Source organism: Cervus elaphus, chromosome 18 (genome assembly GCF_910594005.1).
Source record: "Cervus elaphus chromosome 18, mCerEla1.1, whole genome shotgun sequence".
In the NCBI taxonomy this organism is placed as follows: Eukaryota; Metazoa; Chordata; class Mammalia; order Artiodactyla; family Cervidae; genus Cervus; species Cervus elaphus.
In genome coordinates, this window is record NC_057832.1 from 89,546,125 (window position 1) to 89,570,195 (window position 24,071).

The 24,071-nt window shown below is 40.5% G+C and overlaps 2 gene segments (V, D, J or C); both read left to right on the forward strand.

The window, feature by feature from the left end:
- The window catches only part of LOC122674538, a 35,064-nt gene extending 26,825 nt beyond the window's left edge, over positions 1-8,239 (forward strand). The window contains 1 exon segment of the V gene segment in view: positions 8,220-8,239. Within this exon segment, the coding sequence occupies positions 8,220-8,224 (5 nt within the window).
- On the forward strand, positions 797-19,412 carry LOC122674536. The segment is given in 7 exon segments: positions 797-906; positions 1,072-1,376; positions 8,223-8,283; positions 13,133-13,462; positions 16,373-16,432; positions 17,326-17,379; positions 18,806-19,412. Coding segments are annotated over 7 exon segments (996 nt in total).
- Positions 19,413-24,071: the final 4,659 nt, after the last annotated feature.

The window sequence follows — 24,071 nt, forward strand, 5'->3', positions numbered from 1 at the left end:
GTTTTCCATAGTGACTACACCAGTTTACATTCCCACCAACAGTGCACAAGTCTTCTCTTTTCTCCACATCTTTAACACTTGTTATTTCCAGCCTTGTTGATATTAGCCATTCTGACAGGAGTGAGGTGAAATCTCATGGTTGGTTTGATTTTCATTTCCCTGAATTTCAGATAAACAAAATATTATTTTTAGTTTAAGTTTGTTCCAAATACTGCAAAGCTTCTTGCTTTTATTTTTGTTTTTTGAGAAATCTGGAAACCCAATGTGAGGTGGCTTTTTACTTTGGGATGAACATACACTCTCTATCAGAATGATTTGTAACGCAGACACACTCACACACACATATCCCTTCACTATAGAGAGTCAAATGCAGACCAACATTATAATCTTAATTTTAATAAAGCAGGTCAGTTCTTATTGGATTTGCTGTTTGTTGTCTCAAACTTTGCTTACAGGTAAAGAGGAAAGGTAGATCAGGGAAAGACTATAGACGTTTCGTCACTGGACAAGACCACGGCAGCAGCCTGAGCTGCAGGGAACTTAGCCCATTCAGGTCTGCTCACTCCACTAGGCAACGAGCAAGCTTTGTCCGTGTTTCCCCATCCACCCCCCACCTGATCCCTCTGCTTGCAGTTCTGAGCTCTCACAGCTCAGGCTTCTCTTCTGTGGGGGACGTGGCTGCTCCCAGCCTGCCAGAGGGGGCCCTCAAGAAAGGGGTTGGTGTAGAGAGGCGGGGCTCCTTTGCCCGCCTCCCCCAGCACCCACCCCTTCTGGGCTCAGCCTGGTGGCCTTTAAGAGAGATCCTTGCTAACTTCCCTGCCTGTTATATCTGCTGGGAACCAAGTCTCGCTATTGTCCCAGCCATGCTGCGGGCCCCAGTGCTGCTTCTGGTGTTCCTGGCTCTTGGTGAGTGTGTTGCCTGGATGCTCCTGGGATTTTTCTGTATTTTTTGGCAATAGTGTGTTTGTGTGTGTGTGTGTGTGTGTGTGGTGCGGTGGTGGTGGGAGGGGGTCATACTAAGAAATGCTGTTTCCTCTTCCTCAGGATTTTTTGTTGCTTTTCCCATTGCAGTCACTCAGGTATCTTCCAACATGGAAGACGACAGGATGTCAATCACCAGGGCAACTGGGTCCTCTGCTGTAATCCCTTGTGATCTTCCTACACAAAGCATCCAATATATCCACTGGTACAAATTCCAGGAGGGAACTGTACCCCGACGCCTTCTCTATTATGATGTCTCTTCCTCAAAGGTTGTGTTGGAACCAGGAATCAGTCCAGGGAAATACCATAGCTATGAAGGCACAGACAAGATGTATAAATTTGTAATCTCAAATCTTCAAGAAAGTGATTCTGGCGTGTACCGCTGCGCTGTCTGGGAGAAGCACATTGGTTCAGCCTACCTTTACACTGCACTGAAATTTTGCTTGTCGCTGCCAAAAAACAGCCTGGGTACACAAGATAGACCAACCCCTGCCTCACTTCCTGCTGTCAATGCCAGTTCTCTTCACTCTGAACAAAGTGAAATCCTGAGCTCATCGCCCCATCCCCCAACACTTTATTCAATTGTTACTCACCCCCCTGCACCAAAGCCACAGTTTTTTCTAAAAGCAGGCTTTCATTTTCATGCCTGAGGCAAGCAGCTGTCAGGCCTCATCTTCTTTTAACTCCCGTAGGAGCTGGTGGAGTCTATTCAACCTCCTCTTTAGCAGACAGAGCACATAGGATCGATCTGTTAATCGAAATATTTAGGAGAAATATTTAGGAGAGCTTGGAAAGGTTGGGAACCACACTGTGGTCCAGTGTTTAAGGATCTGCCTTGGAATGCAGGGCACTTGTGTTCTGGAGCAACTACACCTGCATGTTTTGAAGACTCTATTCCACAACTAGAAGTTCCTGTGCCACAAGGGAAGACCCCACATGATGCAACAGAGATCCTGCATGTTGCAAGTAAGACCCGATGCAGAAAGTAAATAAGTTTTTAAAAAAAAATAAAAACCACAAACATTAAAAAAAAAAAAAAAAGAAAAACCTAGCTATACCGAATCATTTATCTGATCATTATCCAGAGAAAATGACTGGGAATGAAGCATCTTCAATATTCAGGAGTATGAAGAGTAAGAAAAGATGAAAATGAAAACTTGAACTTCCTGAACCTCAAACTGGTATCATATTTCTCTTGGACAAAATGATATTTTCCTCATAAAACCAATCAGGGCATGGCTGACATAGTGAAAGGGTAGGAAAACAGTGATTTGTGTAACAATGTCAACCATTGTACTCTTCTTTCACTTTCTTTTGAATTCAGCCCATAACCAGAACTGTTCTGTATTAAACAAGTCAAGCTAGGGGTTCTTTCCACCCCTACCCTCTACATTGATGTGGCCAAGTCCCAAACTGGAATGAGATTTAACAGATTAGTTTTTTTTTTCAGTAATTCATCTTCAAGAATGCTTTGGGTGAACCATTAGACAATGAATAGTATCTCTTTCAGCTGAAAAGTATACATGAAAGGAGTATGGCTTTCTTATTGGGCTAGACTTAAGGATGTGAAATTCCTGGTGGCTCAGCTGTAAAGAATCCACCTGTAATTCAGGAGCTGCAGGAGACCCGGCTTCAGTCCCTGAGTCGGGAAGATCCCCTGGAGGAGGGCATGGCAACCCACTCCAGTGTTCTTGCCTGGAGAATTCCATGGACAGAGAAGCTTGGCGGGCTTCGGTCCATAGGGTTGCAAAGAGTTGGACATGACTGAAGCAACTTAGCAGGAACAGAAATGCTAGATTCACATGTATGTGATCTCCTGTGTATTGGATCCTCCAAGTTTCTATCAGAGCAGTGTTTCTTAAGCTGTGGTCCACCAACAACTTGCATCAGAAGCACCTGAGTTGGAATAAAAGTGCTAATTCTAGGTGATACCCAATACCATTAATACAAACATTGGAATGAAGGCTGAAAATGTGTGTTTTTCAATAGACCCCATAGCTGATTCTTATTCAAAATGATTTTTAAGAACTGCTGCCCTGGTGGTAACAGATAAAGTGACACACTTCTCTCTGAAATGGACAGGTTCCCAGCCTGACACAGAAATGTATTCCAGAATGGTACTCATGGGCTTGTTCCTAGCCCAAAACCCTTCCTGTCTTGCTGCACCTTGGATTTCCCTGCTTTCCCAGGTCGTCATATTTTTGCTTGAGAATCCCACAACTACAGGTCAAGTTTCAGGTTCTTCTTATTTCTGTAATTGCAGGGAAAAAGGAATTGGATAGTAAACAAACCAACTTTAACTTGGTTCTCTACCAGGGACCATGTATTTTAACTATTTTACAACTTTAAAAAAGACTGAAGCATAAACTTATTGTCATTTATATTTTTCTAATATTGTTTAGGTTTTATTCTGCATATTTATTTCCCTGACCTGCTTTACATTGAAATTTTGTGTATTGGGAAATTGTAGAGAATTCTCTGCAGAGGGACTTTTTATGCAATGAAATTTTCCTGACTTCTGAGTTCTAGGAATTTTTTTCAAGGCAAAAAGACATGACAAATCTTTTGAGCAACAGAAAATCATCAAGATGAAACACTAAGATGCCCTTTGATTACTGCATTGGGGTTTCATTGCCCCATCTACCCTGCTGGGAAAGACAGAAGTATTTGTCACAGGTCATGGAAAAGAGTAAACGATTTCCGGCTCAATCATGGGGACTGAATTGAGAGGTTGGCTTGACTGGAGTTCTTCACTGGAATTCTTTTGGACACACCAGACCTCACTGCTAGCAGCCTGAGACCTGCTCAGAAATGAAAGACCTTTAGTGATGAGAACCTGAAATTTAGGGTGTATGGTGGCAAGGAGGTCATTGTGCCCGAGTTGGGAGAGGATAGATTCATGGAGGAGGTGGCCGCCATATTGAAAAAAAATTCAAAAGTGAATCAAGGATTTTTGGAGGCATCTGTACAAAGTCTTATGGACTTATTGTGTGCTGTTCAAAAATTGTGATGAAGCATGTCCCTTTCCATCTCAAATGCCCATTTTTTTCTAATATGCATAGGTGCCCCGACACAGGACACACAATTACCCTGTTCAACATTCTCAGATTCAATCTCTCCCTCAGTTAAAGGGTTGTAATAAGTGTTCCCACCTTGGAGGGTTTCTGGACAATTCATTGGGTCAATCCATGTAAAGAACTTAGACCCATGCTTGTCACATAGTGTGAGTTCAATAACTGTCAGTGCTTGTAACTGTTATCTGTGGCCTGGCCTCTATGTAAAGAATATACAGATGAAGCAGATAGGAGTCTTCCTCCCAGGAGCCACTTGCAGTTCAGACAGTTGAAGACAAAACTGCAGCCTTGGCTGAGATGGCCCCGTTACCCTGTGCTTCCTCTGTGGCTGCTGGGAACACTTGGCAATGGCTGAGCAACAAGGAATTTCCAGACCTGTACTTGACATCATTTTTCTGACTTAGGTACTATCATATCCTCCCCTACCCCTAATGCATGATGAGCTTGGGATTCAGAGAAACTCTGTAGCATCCAAGACCACAAAGGCATTGAATCAGAAGAGACGCAGTTTGAAACCAAGTATAAATGTCATTTAAACTTACGCTTTTCCTTACACTCTACCCAGAACCAACAAGAAGTAATGAAAGGATAGAGAAGAGAAGCGGGGGAGTCAGGGTGGTCTCTGATCACAGAGATGCAGCATGTGTTCTTGTAAATGTATCCAGGTAGGAAAATTGATCCTTTGATGAAAATGGTTGGAACAGAAAGAATTCCTATCTTTCAGATAAAACATGATTAAGCAATATAACAGTTCACATATTTAGAAAATAATGATAGGAGTTGCACTGTGCTATTTACTATGTACCTCAAAGGAAATATCAAATTAAACTAATGATTTGTTCATTTCCTATAGTCAGAAATTAATGGGCCATCGAGAATGCTTTGTGGAGCCAGAAGATCCAAGTCAATATGTAGACGAAAAATGAGAGGGTTGACATGTGTCACATTTGGCATGGTCGAACCAATAAGAAGGATCATAAATAGCTTCTGTAATTAGGTTTTCTATCCTGGAGGGACAGATATTTGGAAAATAGCAACCTGACTTTTCGATTATCCTATATCTGGTTGGCACAGGAAAAAACAGAATATTTACACCCAGCTCCTTCCTTGCCCCTGATTTCTGTGAAATGGGTAGGAATTTCCCTGAAAGACAAGGATGTGTGTAGCTGCCCCACAACCTTGACCATGAAGCTTCACCACACAGACTGTGTCCCAGGATGTTAAAACATCTTTTTCTTTACTTTCAACCTTGCTAATGGTCATTTTATTTATCTCTTGTGAATTCCTTAGAAACTCTGTCAAACCTGTTAATATTTATTGCACCAGTCCTTCTACACATCCCCACTGTCACTACAGTAACCTGGGTCCTCAGAGACCTCTCAGTAGCTCGTGGTGATCATCTCTGAAATGTGTCTGCTTCCCAGGGATTGCTCTTCTGACACCAACCTTCCTGCTTTTTCTTCCTAAAGCACAGATCTGATCATATCACTTTCCTCCCTACCACCATCAGTATCTCCTCCTCATTCATTCTTTTCTAAAAATATATATATGAAAATGCTGTAAAAATTGCTCACATTCCTACTTCTTAAAAAATAACTATTAAGTAAGGATGTCTCCTGTTTTCTTTCTATTCAAAGTTTCCCTACCCAAGGAGTCAATTAGGTTTCTACTTGTTCCTTTTAACTCACATCTCTCGGCTCAGTTCAGTCGCTCAGACATGTCCGACTCTTTGTGACCCCATGGATTGCAGCACACCAGGCTTCCCTGTCCATCATCAACTTCTGGAGCTTGCTCAAATTCATGTCCATTGAGTAGGTGATGCCATCCAACCATCTCATCCTCTGTTGTCCCCTTCTCCTCCTGCCTTCAATCTTTCCCAGCATCAGGGTCTTTTCCAGTGAGTCAGTTCTTCACTCTGGTGGCCAACATATTAAGAGTTTCACCTCTCTAGACATTGTTTAATATGAACTTCACTTATATTGTGTTTGGTAGAAAACTATTTCTGTTTTCCCAACAGATAATCAATCACCCTAATTTAGTTTTAAGATAATCTTTACGTTTCCCTACAATTTAAAAATGACTTACCATATTTTTATATCAACATATGCTTTTGAACTGTGGTGTTGGAGAAGACTCTTGAGAGTCCCTTGGACTGCAAGGAGATCCAACCAGTCCATCCTGAAGGAGATCAGTCCTGGGTGTTCATTGGAAGGACTGATGTTGAAGCTGAGACTCCAATACTTAGGCCACCTGATGCGAAGAGCTGACTCATTTGAAAAGACCTTGATGCTGGGAAAGATTGAGGGCAGGAGGAGAAGGGGACGACAGAGGATGAGATGGTTGGATGGTATCACCGACTCAATGGACATGGGTTTGGGTAAACTCTGGGAGCTGGTGATGGACAGGGAGGCCTGGCATGCTGTGGTTCATGGGGTCGCAAAGAGTTGGACACGACTGAGCAACTGAACTGAACTGAACTGATACTTGGAGTATTTGCTAGAGGATTTCTGTTTCGTTTATGTCTCAGTATTCATACACCATTATCACATTATGTCAGCAACTTTGCAATAAGGATTTAGACCTGCTAGGCCAAATGTCTATTCAATATTATTCTTAAAAATAATTTTTAGTAATTTCATATTTGATGTTATTTAACTAGCTAACCCTGAACCCTTATACCATAGAACAAAAAATAAAATGTTTTCTTAATTCTCATAAGAATTGTAGTAACTTCATAAATGTGAATTTAGGAAAGATCAGTATCTTTATGATATTTAGTTTTTCTCACACAAATTTGATGTCTCTTTATTTATTCAGGTTTAATTTTATGCTCTTATAAAACCTTATACTCTTTCTTCTTATAGCTTTGGAATTTTCTTATAAATTTGACAAATGATTGTATAACTCTTTACTTACTCTTTTGCATTTTATTGGTAAAGCTTTCATGATTTTGAAAAATAGGCAACTCCTAAAGCTCCTGATAATTTGATTCATGGTCTAGAATAAGGAAAAACAGAGTACAAGCTACCAGAGAGGTACTGAGTGGTACCTCAGATACCACTGAGATCTCAATAGGTCCAAATGGTATTTGACAACTCAAAGTATTAATACTAATAACTCAATTTTCAATTAAAGAAAGGTTTCTAAACAAAATATTCACCCAGATCTCTCATCTTCTCCTGTGTGTTAGGGGCTCAGCTACTATGAATGGACAGTTGTTACTGTGACCTTCTATTTTCATTCTCAGGGCAAAGGCACTGTTTGTTAATAGGACTTAGGCCAGGACCAACCAGGTGGATCTGGCATGGACAGAGGGATACTCAACCTGTCTTGTGTGGGTCCTGGAGGATGGCCAGCTCATCTGTGCTCAGAGGAGCACCCAGATGCCTCTGACAACCTTTTTTTACCCTGATCCAAGATGAGTATCTCCAGATTACAAAACAGTCTCCAAGAGTCTTCTTACAACATATCAGAGAAATGGATATTATTTTCAAGTTTTAGTTTCAATAAGGAATCTATTATTTCAAAGGAGAGAAAATTCTACAAATTTCTTCTTTTATCCTAGGGAAAAAAACAATAACTCATCACAGAACTTACTTTCTTATCTTGTGTTGCCATGGTAAAGAATGTTACCCAGTGAATGGAGAACTTTGTTCACATTTTACAAGTACACTTGTGATGGAGTATTTGCATTTTCAGTGACTGAAGAGTTTCTTCCTTTCAACAATATAGCCCCAAATCCCTAAGGGACAAGTTTTGGTGTTTGTGAGAAGAGAAGGGTCTTTCTTTGATGCAAACTCTGAGCAGTTTCAACAGATTTGAACACCTGGAAATTAAAAAAAAAAAAAAAGGCTTAATTCTTTGAATACTATTACTGGAAATTTAGGAAGGCAGGTGGTTAACCCGTTGGTGGTGAACTCTTCTTTTCCTGTTTTTATTCCTTTCATCTTTCATCAGTGTCTTCAATGATTTCTCCTCCATGGAAAGCAGATATTTGGGTCCTTTTGTCTGAGGAAAGTTAGTAAAACACCAGATACCATAAAACGTATGTTTAAGGACTTTCAAAAGAATCCAGAAGATTGTATTTCCAGTACAAAATTTTTAACTTCCAGTCGTGACATGGAGTTAGGAGAAGGCTAAGATTATTGTAGGAGCTTCAACCAGTGTGACAGCGCAGGTTGGAAGAAGATATTTGGAAAAGCAACTGAGCTCATAGTAGCTGCCCCTGGTAAGTAATGTTTTTCTCTTTTTTTCCTTAGTTACGGGAAAGTGACAGGTGTTTTTTTTAGAGAAAACAATCTGTGTTGTGTGTTAAGTCGCTTTAGTCATGTTCGCCTCTTTATGACCCTGTGGACTATAGCCTGCCAGGCTCCTCTGTCCATGGGATTCCGCAGGCAAAAATTCTGAAGTGGGTTGCCATTTCCTTCTCCAGGGTATCTTCTTGACCCAAGGATCTAAAGTATTCACTTTATCTAACTGCCACATGCTTGGTCTTAGCATATGAACAATTCCGCAGGTACTGGTCACTGTACATATTATGTCATTACATCGGTATAAGCTATTGAATCGATTCTAGACAATCTATTAAGTGAGAATCACTTTTCTTAATTATTTCTTCTCTACAGTTTGAGATAAAACACAGTGTCCTTGTCTCCCAATATTTCACAAAATTACATTATCGGTTTTCATCTCATCCCTAAAATCTGTACATAAAAATTCTTATAGTAAATGACTATAGAACATAGGTAAATCCCATTTCTTATTACTGTAGCTTCTTAGAGGGAGGCTGAGATCAGTTGAAATTCATGCAGTCACATCTCTTGTTACATTTCCTGGATATGGATCAGTTTCATGGAATTTGTGAGCTCAATGAGCCCTGTCTTCCCTGGTGGCTCAGATGGCAAAGAATCTGCCCGTGATGCTGGAGACCTGGGTTTGATCCCTGGGTGAAGAAGATCCCCTGAAGAAGGGAATGGCTACCCACTCCAGCATTCTAGTCTGGAGAATTTCATGGACAGAGGAACCTGGTGGGCTATAGTCCATGGGGTTGCAAAGAATCAGACATGACCAGAGACTTTTACTCCCTCACTTATGAGCCATGTCAGCTCCAAAGTCCATGGAAATAGTTTACATGGTTGAACATCCTCATCTGCGCATTCTCTTAGCATTTATTTATTGAGGGCAGTTTCTGTGTTGGCTGATGGAGATAAAAGAGTAAGCTAGACAAAGATAGAGCAAGTCCCAACACTCAAACAGCTTCTATTCTACCAGTTGAGCTTTATAGATTCTGGCTTGATTGGGACCCATATTCTATGATCCGTGGCTGCTAGACAGATGGCTGATTTTGGATTGATGGACTTGTTTCTTTCTCAATTGACGTAATAGTTATAGCTTATAAAACTCTTATATTTTATCTGGTGGAAGAATTTAATGAAATGTCCTTAAGTCATCCCACTAAAGAGAATTTTAGTATCAACTGCTATTTGCTGAGAATCAGACAGCAAAAGAAGTTTCAGTGCCGTATCTCATTCCTCAACAGGAATCATCTTATTCCCAGTTCATATATAAGGACACTGAGGTTTCAAGAACCTCAGTTACTAGTGTAAATTCACCTGACAAGATACATTGCAAAGTTTAGGATTCAATAGGGATTTGTCTATTCCAAAGTGCATGATCTGAACTGTTATTGATGTTCGAAACACTTAAGTCATGTTTTTACATCCTGAGTATTTACTGTTCCATAGCCTGACCTTTTCCAGTATTCTCACCTGAAAAACCCATGGTCAGAGGAGCTGGCAGGCTGCAGTCCAAAGGGTCTCCAAGAGTCAGACACAACTGAGTGAATGAGCACTCAGCCTGACCTTTAAAATGAGTGCTTTAATTGACTACTTAGTAGATTATAATTTACTTTACTCTCATGTGTGAAAACAATGCTTCTGCTCCTCTTTGGTAGTTAAAGACATATTTACTCTAAGTGACATTCTTGACCAAGAACTGACTTTATACTGAAAACCCTTTTTGAAAGCAGATTTAAAAAGATTCAGGCAAAATAGTGAGAAAAGATGGAACCCTACTCCCAATGGATGTGAGATGGAAACAGAGGTAATCCAAGCAGCCCAGAGAGAGAAGGGACAGTTCTTCAGTTCTTGACACATTCATACCTTACGTGGTTTGCTGAAAGTCACCTCTGTGTCATGGTACCAGAATCAATTTCTCCATATATTTATGTAAATATTGAAAAAAGTGGACACAAATTCAAAACAGATGCAATTCTGTATGTTTTGCATCTATCTCACAGAACTAGGATTTGTAAACACGTTATCTGATTCCTCACGCTCTGTTGGAGTTAGAACTTACTAAATTATTAAAACCCAGGGCAGAAAAAGACACACGATATTTGTCATTTTATATGTTGCTTGTTTCCAACCTCCATTTGAGAAGACCTAAGATAAAAACACACATACAGGGACTTCCCTGCTGGACCAGTGGCTGGGTCTCTGAATTCCCTGTGCGGGAGCCTGGGTTCATTCTCTTATCAGGGAGCTAGATCCTACATGCGGCAAAGAAGAGCCTGTGTGCCACAACTAGAGACCTGGTACATTCGAATAAATAAATATTTAAACACACACACACACACACACACACACACACAGGTTCAGGCAGGGCAAAAATAGGAATAGAAAATCAAAGGTACTCAGGAAAGTAGAAGGAAAAAGGCCTGTGAAGACCTGGCAGGAAGCACAGGGTAAGAGTTCATTCTCAGAGATAGGAGAGATATGTGTATGTTCTATCTCTATAAACAAGTGATTAAAAATTTTAAAAGTTGAAAAAATGTAGCGGAATAATATTTTTAATTAAGTGATAAAGAAGCACACCAAATTTTCCAACAAGGTATGTTAAAATAATATTAGAAAGAGATATCAATGCAGGAGTTTTTTAAAAATGAAGTAAAAGGGGGACATTGGCTTCAACATCTGTTATATGAATTGGAAGAAATGGTCTTTAAATAAATCCAGTTCTTGCTTCCAGGGCATCAATGTTACAAACATCATAAAGTTTAATGTCATTCAGAGATGACCCTGCAGAGAGGGTCAGGCAGGGAAGGTTTTCGTGATGCAATATGACTCTAGGAGAATCTGAGGACCAGGTATCCTGCCATTTCTCTAGTCATCCTGTCTTGAAGGCCCACTGCAAGGACTCACAAGTTGAACTCTGTTCAGGAGCTGGATAGAAGTCAATTCAAGGCTAAAATTTCTAGTCAAAGCTTGGAGCCAAAATCAATTGTGGTCTTGATTGGGGGGAATGCCATTTGTTTTGTACAAAACAAGTGAAACAGTTTCATATAGTAACTGCATATATTAGGTTTTAACCAATGTTCCTTTTGATTTTTTTAACCCTGGAAATACAGTGGCTAAGACAAGACTAGTAATTTTCCATCAATTTGGTTTGTGAAAGGCATGTTTCCTGTGATGATGGAGTTGAGGATTTCAGACAGTTGAGAGCACAGTAGAATTGCAATCAAGGGAACCAGTGTTCAAAGTTAATTGGGAGGGATTTACATGAACATCTTCATTTTCAAATAAATAAAGCATCAAAGGCTTTAATTGACCCAATTGGCTCAGTCACAGAACTTATAAGGAAAATGAAGCAGGATCAGAAGCCTGGTCTCTTGAACTGAAGGCCACCATAGTTTCCCTAGGATTTGAAGAAGTCAGAGAAGCTAAATTAGTCTAACAATTTCCATATGGGTTGAATAATTTTGAAATTATTATAGAAAAATATTTGTTAATGGAATAAAATTTTTGTCATAGGTAGATAGCAGGAGAAAGCAATTTTTTTTTCAAGGGAATTGGGGAAGGCAAGAAACAATTCAAGGAAAAACATATGGTTAAGAATGTTTAGGAAAAAATGGGAATGTGAAAGGGGATTAAATGTAGAACTCTTAGGAAGAATTTTAAAACAAATCCCTGTTTGTAAAGGGCACCATGGAAAAACATTGTGCAAGTAACCTAATAGGATTTGTCTTGTGTACATGAGGACTACTACTAAGGATTCATGTATAAAGTGTGCAGTCATCTTGAAAGTGTTTGGCCCAAGGTTTAAATTTGTTATTATAAGTAAGTTTTGTGAGTTGACACATTTCCTTTTCTGAAGTGGAAGGGATGTTTTCAAAGAAAACTTTGGAATCAGGTTGACTTGGAATTTCAGGTACACTACTTACTGCTTATGTGAATCTGGGTAATTATTTTCTGGCCTCAGTATCCTAATCCATAAAGTGGGATAATAATATATACCCAGTAGGGGTTGTATAAAAGTTGAATGAGATAGTGTGTAGCTATCATATTTGGTACATTGTCTTGGCATATGATAGGGAATGTATATGTGTACCTACACTCAATTCAAATGTTAAGGGAGAATTGTATGCAGTAGGGAGTTGTTTGCAGACAAGAACGCTGACTGAATTAAAATTCTCCAGAGAATACAGCTGTACTTTTAACTCCTCAAATGGAAAGTTATCTTACTGTCCACTCACTGCAAAAAATTGAATTTGGAGATATTTGTCTCTCCTTAGCATATTTTTCCCACTTGATAAGAAAAATGAGTTATAAATATGTTTTTTAATATGTCCTATAGAGACATTTTCATAGTTACCTGGTCTTCTCCCTCAACCTATTCCCACCACGCACTCCCATTCACCCTAAAACAGTTTCCATTATAATAGAATAAAATAGATTTTTAAATAATAAATGTGTTCATGAAGGCTGGAAGCATTTGATATGGGCAGTTAAAAGTCATACCCCATCGTAACATGTGGAGAAAGAACAAATGTAAACGTTAATCCAGCCTCTGTTACATATTAGTGGGGACTTTTAAGTTTTACGATGTCTTGAACCTCTCTTCCCATTGAAAATAAGAACAATAAAACATACCTCACCACCTACTGTGGATGAACAACCAGGCTATAATTCAATGACAAATTTTCTTCCTCTTACCACTTGCTAGATTGTTCCAAATCACACCAACATTTGTGTTTGTGAAATAACTCTTTTTAATTACTATTCCATTTTCTCCTACAGATAGAGACCTTGATATAGACATGTCCCCCAAGCCCACTATGTTTCTTCCTTCGATTACTGAAATCAAGCATGATAAGACTGGAACATATCTTTGTCTTCTGGAGAAATTTTTCCCTCATGTTATTAAGGTTTATTGGAGAGAAAAAAGTGGCAACAGAGTTTTGCCATCCCAGCAGGGAAATACCATGAAGACTGATGACACATACATGAAGTTCAGCTGGCTGACCGTGTCGGGAAACTCCATGGATAAAGAACACATGTGTATTGTCAAACATGAGAAAAATAAAAGAGACAGAAATCAAGAGATTCTTTTTCCGTCAGTGAATGAAGGTATGTGAATAGAAATATAAGTATAACCTCCTAGAACAATTTTTCAAATGGATACTCCACCTCTTCTATCAAGCATTAATGAAAAACAAATGCAAATCTTTCTTAAATTTCAAGCTATTTCCTTACAGAATTAAAAAAAAAAAGTTTAGGGTTTGAAATGCAAAAAAGAAAGAGAAAAGTTTACCTAAACTTTATCAACCTCAGTTTCATCATCCAAAATATTAAGGTCATAATGAAGTATTTTGGGGTTGTTATATGGTTTAAATCAAACAACATATATGGAAGCACCTAACAATTTAGCACACTATAAACACACAAAAAGAGATTCCACTGTTGAAGATCTTAGTTTATTAGGAAGTAAGAATAATTGTATGTCTTTTATGAATGTTCTATTCATCAAACAAAGTCATCTAATTTCAATCTTGCTTTACTCAAACGGTAGTCCAGAAACGAGTCTTAACATCAATTGATGTGCTTATGAGCAAGCCAGAGTACAGATCAACAGAAAGCAGAGTAACTTGGCTACTGTACATTTATTATGGTCCATGGTGTTAGGTTTCTAAGATTTGGATTTTTTTATATATCACTTGGAGTAAAATTTTGTGATTAAAGACGGGGTGAGGCTAGAGTACACAGAGTTACTTACATTCTACATAATGAATATATTTCTTGCCATTGGAAAATGCCTCTCACCAACTTTCATTGAAGCCTAGCACGTGCCAGGCCTGAAGGGAGTCTGGATGAACACACTCAGGTGAATTACTGTCCTTTCTATAATTACTCAAAAGTCCTAAGTCACTTAGAGTCCTGCATCATATAAACACACTGACTAAAGGTCCCAGAGGGCTCTTATGAAGGAATCAGAAGTCCCTTTAAACAGTGAGAAACAAGCCGATCATAGCATGTGCAGCCAGTTTTGCTGTGTGCCTGTCTGAATTTCTTTCTTTTTTTTCAATCTGAATTTCTGAAGTAAGTCTTTATTTTCTCTGACCCTTAGTTTGTCCTGTGATCAAATTAGGTCCAAACATTTGCTTTGGTCTTTTCTTGGAGCTGTGAAGAGCAAATGAAATAATGTCAGTGAAAACACTTGCTTTAGATAACATGACATAGATGTATTTATTCATATATTCATTATATTTTTATATCATTTCCTAAAACTCTTTAAAAGTAAGATTACAAAATAGCCCTAAATTTTTGTTTTACCATAAGAAAAAGAAGGGAAGCAGATATGCAAAATGCTAGTTTAATATAGCGATGGGCTTAATTGTCCTTATATTTTTATTTTTTGGGTGATCAGGGAAAAATAAGAATTAAAATAAGTTTCATGGTGATGATTATTGTAAAGGAAACAAATTCCAGTTTATAATGTGTTTCACTTGGCACTTAATTGACTAGGCAATGTTTCCCATTGACTACTCATGGCAGCCAAGCTAAGAGGGTATTTCTGTTAATGCCATTCTACTGCAAATTTCTAAGGAGGAACCAAAATGACTATTGTGACTGTTTTCTTCCCATCCAACAAACTATTATGTATACAAATAAATATTTCACTTACATGTATTCCTTTTTACCTGGAGAAGGGAATGGCAGCCCACTCTAGTGTTCTTGCCTGGAGAGTCCCATGGACAGAGGAGCCTGGTGGGCTACAAGTCCATGAGGTTCCAAAGTGTCAGACACGGCTGAGTGGCTAACACTTTGATGTCTTTCTAAAAATTGTAAATAAACCCAACTCTCACCTCAGGTTTTTTTTTTTTTTTTTTTTTTTATGAAATTGTCTTTCCTTTTTTAATAATTTTATTTCTTTATGGCTGTGCTGGGTCTGTGTCGTTGTGCATGGGCTTTTCTCTAGTTGTAGTGAGTGGGGGTTACTCTTCCTTGTAATGCACAGGCTTATCATGGTGTTTTCTCTTGTTGCGGAGCATGGGCTCTAGGGAGAGCAGGCTCAGTAGGTGTGGTGATTGGGCTCAGTTGCTCCACAGTGTGTGGAATCTTCCTATACCAGGGATCGAACCCAGGCCCCTCGCATTGGCAGGCAGATTCCTATCCACTGCTCCACCAGGGAAGTCCTCCCCTTAGGTTTTCTATAGCTAGAGGACTATAAATGGGATTTGGCCTATTTTTCAGTCCTCAAAGGAATCGCACTGAAATGCTGAGCTCCTGTAATAAAATCATCATTGCTAAAAATATTTAAGAAAGGAAGCTGTTTTTGGTATGAAATTCTGTTTTCTGTCTATAGATTAATTTTTCTGCATTTCTATGGATTATTTCTATGAAGTACTTTTCACAGCTTTGTCTCATTTAATCTCCCTCAACGATCCTTAGAGTTCTGACTCTGCCATCAGTGATATGACTCTAAGCAAGTTACTTACCATCTGATTCTTATTTCCTCCTTTGTAACATGGAATCCTCCAAAATACACCTCACTCCAGTGTCAGTGGGAGATTAAATGACATACTGCATGTTCAGTATGTAAGCGAGTGCCTGGCACAGGCATTGAGTAATTATTATTACTCAATGGCTATTAGTATTAGTATTGTTTTCTTTATTCCCACACATACCACAACTGCAAGAGTATCGGATGCTGGAGATATGAGTGATGTAGAAAGGTGTGACTGGTTTTTCATTTTTCCTTGATGGGAAATTTGCTGGAGCCAGATTCCTTCAAATAAGAGATTCTGTTTTATTTTCTGGGATTGGATGAATTTGTTTTGATGTTGAACTGATCTACTGAATTATGCAGAATCAGACCAACTCTTCCTGGGTTGTAGGGCTCATATTTTTTAATGAGTGTTTCTTTCTCAGCAGATTATCTACTTATATATGTTTTAATAATACATATATAAACACAAACGCACATTGCCAAATAACAGGCATGAAAAATTGATGAATAATTGTTCTCATTTCTTGTAGTTGCCTCTTCAGTTGTCACTACTACTAAACCTCCAAATGATGGTTTGAAGGATAAAAGTGGTAAGTTTTTGTCCATGTTTGCCTTTATGTCATGCTTCAGTCTTTTTTTCCTTCTTATCCCACATCTTCTGCATCTCCTGCATTGCTTTCTGAAGAATTTCCCTTTTGAAGTCTACCTGGCTTTAAAGTAAAAAGACCAATTACCTGCAATTGTGGGGCTCATCATTGTTATACTTTTAATGACTCCTCTTCTGTCAGGAGAATATATTCTATCAGGAGAATACATATATGTGTACAGACATATAGCCACAGACACACACATGTATGTACAGACATATAGACAGACTAAAATAACAGGCAGGGACAATTGATCATATATATATCTGATCATATATATATATCATATATATATCTACACACACATGAATATATGACTTCCCAATATAAAGAATCTGCTTGTAATGCAGGAGACCTGAGTTTGATCCCTGGGTCAACAAGATCCCCTGGAGAAGGAAGTAGCAATCCACTCCAGTATTCTTGCCTGGAAAACCCCATGAACAGAGGAGCCTGGTGGGCTGTAGTTAATGGGGTCACTAGAGTTGGGCATGACTTGGTGACTAAACCGCAGCCATGGCTTCCTAGGTGGCCGGGTGGCAGGGAGTCCACCTGCCAGTGCAGGAAATGCAGGAGATCTGGGAGATGTGGGTTCAATCCCTAGGTCGGGAAAATCCCCTGGAGGAGAAAATAGCAACCCACTCTAGTATTCTTTCCAGAAGAATCCCACGGACAAGGAATCTGACGGGCTACAGTCCATGGGGTAGCAAAGAATTGGACAGGACTCAGCAATGGAGCATGCACATAGATGTCTATATGCACATGCATATGCATATACATATCACACTGTCAAAAATAGATATACACAATCAACTAATACTTGCTCTCCTTTCTTCTAGAAAAACAAACCCCTGCTGGAAATTCTACAAAAGCATGTCTGAAAGATGAAAATAGTAAGTTTTTGTTTAGTTTTGTTGTTATGTCAGCTACAGCACTTTTTTCCACCATATAAAATTAACTTTTGAACTTACTTGGTTTAAGGTAAAAAAGCTATACTGTTGGGATTTGCAGAAATAGACGGAGTGGTATTTTAAGTAAATCTATCATCATTTCTTGGGCTTGGTGGCTCAGTGATAAAGAATCTGCCTGCCAATGCAGGAGACACAGGTTCAATCCCTGGGTTGGGAAGATCCCCTGGAAAAAGAAGTGGCCACCCACTCCAGTATTCTTGCCTGGGAAATCCCATGGACAGAGGAGCCTGGTGGGCTACAGTCCATGGAGTCTCAAAAGAGTCGGACACGACTTACCTACTACACGTTATCACTTCCTATGGGTCATCTTAGCACAATAAAATGCTGGTTTTGGTGTGAGATGACTCTAAATTAGAAACTGTTATGATAGATTCTGAACCATTTACACAGTGGATTTCATTTGTTAGTGTGGCTTTTGTTTCTAATGACCAGGGAAACATGATATGCCTTTGCTTCTAGTATTTTGGTTGTGCTAGTAGTTAATACGTGAAAAGACACTTACTGAAATCTTCTTATATGGAAGGTGTTGTGCTGTATCTTGCATGCATTTTCTGTGCATGCAATGTTCTCTTTACTAAACCCCACTATCCACCCTCTGTGAACACCAGAAAACTTCATGGATTGTAACTTTTGTAGGAATCTAACTAATGCACAACATATAATGGCTCAGATGCTTCCAAATCAGCAATTCCACTTGATGTTTATGCTAAGACTTTTCCTGTCTGGGGTATTTATCACATGTGGAGATGCAGGGCCCCAGAGCAGTTAAGAGTGTGTTCTTTACAGTCAAGTTGCTAGGAATGAAATACGGTTTCTGGTATTTTCTAAATGTATGGCATCTGGCAAATTCATTCTCTCCATTCACAACTGACTTGTAAAATGGAAACGAAAATAACAATCTTATAAATTATTGCGAAATGAAGTAAGATTAGCACTTTGCTTACAAAGCTCTCAGAATAAATGCCTGGTATTTGGATCATGGTTAATGAAGATTAGCTGTTTTTATTACTTAGAGACATAGTGAGGGCAAAGAAAATGCTAAAATCTCTCAAAAATTCTTTTTTCCCACTGCACTAATTTATTAAAAACACAGACTTACTTTTTAATATTTAGAAAGGTTCTAAGTGAATTTAGCAGAAGTTGTTGATTGACTTGAACTTTAAGTTGGATTCTGAGTCGTTCTGGCGGTGGTGTGATGGTAGTGGTGGTCCTTGTTGACTGTGGGGATTGGTGATGCTGGGGTGTCACTTTATAGTAGGTTGTCAGAAATAAACAATTGTGACCTCATCCCATCACTGTGTACTGACCTTTCAGAAGAACAGGCAACTAATCAAAGGACTTCTCCTAGATACCCTGCAGCTGCAGCTCATGAATACCTCTGCCTATTACACATACCTCCTCCTCCTCATTAAGAGCACGGTCTACTTTGTCATCATCACCTCCTGTGTGTTCAGGGGAACAGGCATCTGGGGCAGTCAGAAGAGCTCGTGACAGAGGGGCCCCATAAGAGGATCAGCGTTCCTTTATCATCTACGGTCTCTAAAAGCTCTGCTGAGAATCTAGCCTGGTTTTTATTCTGGATTTGGGTTATTTCATGTGTTATTTTTATATTATGTCTTTATTTTGTAAGAGTTTTTCAAACCACTGGGCAAACAGACAGTTTGACTCTGTAACAACAAATTCTGCCATTACTACTGGGGCACGACCCAGGGTGGGTCCGGACAGCCTCTCCCCTCGCTGTCCCCACAACCTCATCAGCTCCTTGGGCCCCTGAGTCTTCACGCCTTCTCAGCGCACACAGCGGGCAGCTCCCCATCTCTTCCCTCAGCGCCTCCCCCCAGATCATGACCCTGACCCTCCCTGCCACACACCCTGGGGCTGCCAGCTTTGCTACTTGAATTCTGTACTTTCTATTTCATAATAGACGCGATTAATAAAAGAAAAACGCAAAAGTCCGTCTTTGTCTGTGTGTACTTTAATTTTATGAAATCTGACCAAGGTAAAAGACAGCATGACAACCGAGCTATCAAATTCAGCCCTGGTTGTAATAATGAGCAACAACACATTTCTAAGTCCTTCCCTGGGATGGTGGTTGTGGCACTTTCTTTGGGGCATTGGCCCCAAGGGGATCCATAGCCAAAGCAAGGTGCCTGGGTTCTTTCTCTTTTAAAGTCAGCGGATTCAAACTTACTGGTTCGGGACATTCCTGTGGTGACTGACACTCAGCATGACTTTCTCAGTGTGTGCTCAGATCTGTGCTGGTGTCTCTTAGGCACTGCCTCCTGATCCTCATCTTAACCCCATGAGAACTGCACCGATACCAGAGGGGCATCGGGTGGAGGTGAAGCATGCAGACTCTAATCCCTGAGGGCCTGCATTTGAACCCTGGGTCTGTGTTAGCATCTGTGTGACCCCAGGCAGTGACTTGAACTCTCTGTGTGATGAAGTTACAGTGCCCTGTCTCCTGGAGCAGGTGAAGTAGATAAGTTCATGATGCGTGGTCCACGCAAACCCTAAGCCACATTAGCATCTACTGTTGGTAGCTCTACTGTAGAATCCGTAGACTTCACAGTTACACAAATGCACTGAGAATTTTCTCTGATCTCATTCCCCATGGACAGTTTAGATGTAGATGGAACAGGGATTCAGTTGTTGCAGTTCACCCAGATAATTCCATTAATCCTCTAAGCACCCTTGGAGGAAAGTACAGTTAGAGGCCACAGTTTTCAGATGGAAGAGGTTATCTGCTCATCACATCTACTTTTAAAGTAATAGTTATTTAGAACCGGGTTTCTCTGACCTCCGAGCCTGTATTTTGTTACTTAACATCTCTAATTCACTGATAAGAAGATGAGGTCCCAGAGAGGTTACGAAATATGCCCAAAGGTAAACCCAGAGCAGTGCCAGAGTCCACTTGGGCCAGGTCTGCCTGACTTCAAAACCTGCTCCCTTTTTCAGTACACCAGTGGCTCTCTTATTATAGCGATAAATAAATGATTAGAGACATAGATTGATAAATGTATAAGAAAAAAGTCACTGATGTCCAAACTACATCACAGGCCAGGCATCACATTTTAAAAATTCTCCTTCATTAATCCTAATGTGCAACCGGGTGGAGGCATCAAGTAACTGAAACAGTTCTAGCGTTGCCAGCTCAGATCTCACGCAGCAAGGGGCCATCACAGAGCTCACAAGTGTAGAACGTGCTTTACTCGGAAAGTGATCTTAACATCCATTCATTAATTTCCTAAGGAAACAAAATGTACTAAGATTTATGTTCGTTAACTGCGGCCCCCAATGAACCCTAGTCCCCAGTAAGAAGCTAAAAAATAAACTAAAAGACCACTATGTGTCTTCCAAAAAATATACATCATGTATATTTATTGACTACTCCAAAGCCTTTGACTGTGTGGATCACAACAAACTGTGGAAAATTCTTCAAGAGATGGGAATACCAGACCATCTTTCCTGCCTCCTGTAGGCAGGTCAGGAAGCAACAGTTAGAACTGGACATGGAACAACAGACTGATTCCAAATCAGGAAAGGAATATGTCAAGGCTTTATATTGTCACCCTGCTTATTTAACTTATATGCGGTGTACATCGTGTGAAATGCTGGGCTGAATGAAACACAAGCAGGAGTCAAGATGGCCGGGAGAAATATCAATAACCTCAGATATGCAGATGACACCACCCTTATGGCAGAAAGTGAAGAAGAATTAAAGAGTCTCTTGATAAAAGTGAAAGAGAAGAATGAAAAAGTTGGCTTAAAACTCAGCATTCAGAAAGCTAAGATCACGGCATCTGGTCCCATCACTTCATGGCAGGAAGATGAAGAAACAATGAAAACAGTGACAGACTTTATTCTCTTGGGCTCCAAATCACTGAAGATGGTGACTGCAGCCATGAAATTAAAAGACACTTGCTTCTTGGAAGAAAAGCTATGACCAACCTAGACAGCATACTACAAAGCAGAGACATTACTTTGCCAACAAAGGTCCCTCTAGTCAAAGCTATGGTTTATCCAGTGGTCATGTATGGATGTGAGTGTTGGACTATAAGGAAAGCTAAGCACCAAAGAATTGATGCTCTTGAACTGTGGTGTTGGAGAAGACTCTTGAGAGCCCCTTGGACTGCAAGGAGATCCAACCAGTCTATCCTAAAGGAAATCAGTCCTGAATATTTATTGGAAGGACTGATGTTGAAGCTGAAACTCCAATATTTTGGCCACCTGATGCAAAAAAACTGACTTATTTGAAAACACCCTGATGCTGGGAAAGACTGAAGGTGGGAGGAGAAGGGGACGACAGAGGATGAGATGGTTGGATGGCATCACCGACTCAATGGACATGAGTTTGAGTAAACTCCGGGAGTTGGTGATAGACAGGGAGGCCTGGCATGCTGCGGTCCACGGGGTCACAAAGAGTCAGACACAACTGAGCAACAGAACAGAACTGAACTGAACTGGTCTTAGAGATTTGAAACTATTTCTTCATTGTGAAGAATCAGTGTATTAAACGTAGGAGGCAAGAAGGGAAATTTGCAAATCACTGAAAGTTTTGTGTAGCTGATTCCATAGCTGGGGCCCCGCTGGGCAGTGTTTCCTGTGGTTTCCAACTTCTCCTCAACCTCCTGCCCCGACTCGCCCTGGGCTGCCCTGGCCCTGGAGGTGCAGAGAGGGGAGGGCTGTGGGTATGGGGTGACAGCCTGAGAGGCAGCAGGAGGGCGCTGGTGTGGCTGATGGGGTTTCATTTTCTCGGGGTTTTTCTGTTTACGTGCTCTGTCAAATGTGGTTGATTCGTGGAAAATGCTCAAAGTCAAACTGGCCTCTACTGGCTGAGGCTGTGCATGGGGTAGCTGGGGTGTTACAAGGAAATGAGAACAGTTAAACCACAGCCGACTTCCTACAAGCAGCTCCTGGGTGAGCTGGGAACTTTATGTCCAGGATGTTCAGTGGCTGCACGTCTGTCCATGCTCAGGACCCTGTTCTGGAGGAAAGAGCAGACAGGACTCCTTGCAGCACTAAGATCATCCCTGACTTTCCACCAGCCATCTGGGCTCTTCCATGATCTTGACTTATTGAGGCTGCTGCTTCTTGGTTCCATTTTTCTCAGTATAGACAGGTGACACAAAACCCGATTCCCTGAACCCAGTGACGTGGACAGATCGCAGATGTGTGCAGCAGTGACAACTGTGTGCTTCTTCAATAACAACAGCAATAGTGTGCCTTTTCCCTCATGAGAACCAAGATATGGGGGCCCTGGGTTCACCTGTCCAGTTGAATATCATATACTGAGTCATATTAAGTTCTCCTAAAAGGACAAAATGAGAATTAACCTGAGCAAGGCTTACTAGGGGCACTGACATCAGATGACAATGTGACAGGAGAACAGCAGAGGGCTGCTCAGACACATGAGCATGAAGAGCAGGTGTCCCACCTCCATCCCACCCAGCACGTCCAGGATGGGGGTCCATGCCCTGGACTCCATCCATCCAGTCCCAGAGGGAAGCGGGGCTCCACTGCTGAGGTCACAGCTTCAGCTCTGACAGTCTGACCTCAGGGCACATTCAAGTCACATCCTTCATTCCTCTCGGTCCCTGCTCTGAAAGCCAACATGTGGGGGGCCTTGACCTCCTAGGAAGATTGGCCACATCTAACTGGTGGGGTCAGCGCGTCGGGAGAGAGCTCCTTCTCAGGTTAAAGTCACACTCTGACGACTGGCTCAGGCCCCATCCGTGGTCGTGCTGTAGATGCAAGTCCACTGCTGACGCAGGACGCACTCATTGTGATGACACCACTGAACTCCTGAGGTCTGAGTCCAAGGCCAGACTCTAGTGCTCCTCTCCCCCAAGTTCTCCATGTAAGGAGCTCCCCTGCTTAGGATTCAGGCTCCCAGGGAGCTTCCAGCTGCACTTCTGTCTTATTGCTCATTCTTAAACCAAGCATGGGTGGAGTTGATTAGATCCACACAAATGGCCAGTTTGCACCCAAACCAACACCATTTTCACTACACAGAGTTGAATTTTTCTTGAACAACACAAGTGAATAATGAAAAGAAACGGACAGACATGCTGCCTTCCCATGAAGCATTGCATTGAAAATTCCTGCTTAACAAAATCAGCTCACAGTATGAATTAATTTTAGTTCAAACTAGCTAAACATAAGGAAAAATGATGGCAATGGTTTCATAGAATGGATTCAAAATAAGAGTACTCAGAGTGGTTTAGAAGATAAGTCTAAGAGAGAAATATTTCATGCTACGTAATACAAAATGGTTGGTACTTTTATATGTATTCACAATCCATCTTGCCTTCCTGTTATAATTCAACACTGTAGGCCAAATACATAATGCAAATCAGGAATGAAATGAATCATTTTGATAGGTTCAGGGTTTTTTATTTTGTTTTATTTTTTGGCTGCAGTGGAAGTGCTGAGCTCTAGCCACAGGACTATTAGGGAACCCCCGACATATTCTGTTTTCTTACTTTTTACAATTGTACAAATAGTGCATGAGTTTAAAAACACAATAGAAAGGTAGGGTGTTAAAAAAGATATTAAAAAGAAGTCCAAGATACAAAAGGAAAAAAACCCCTCTGTTCTGCAAATCAAAATAA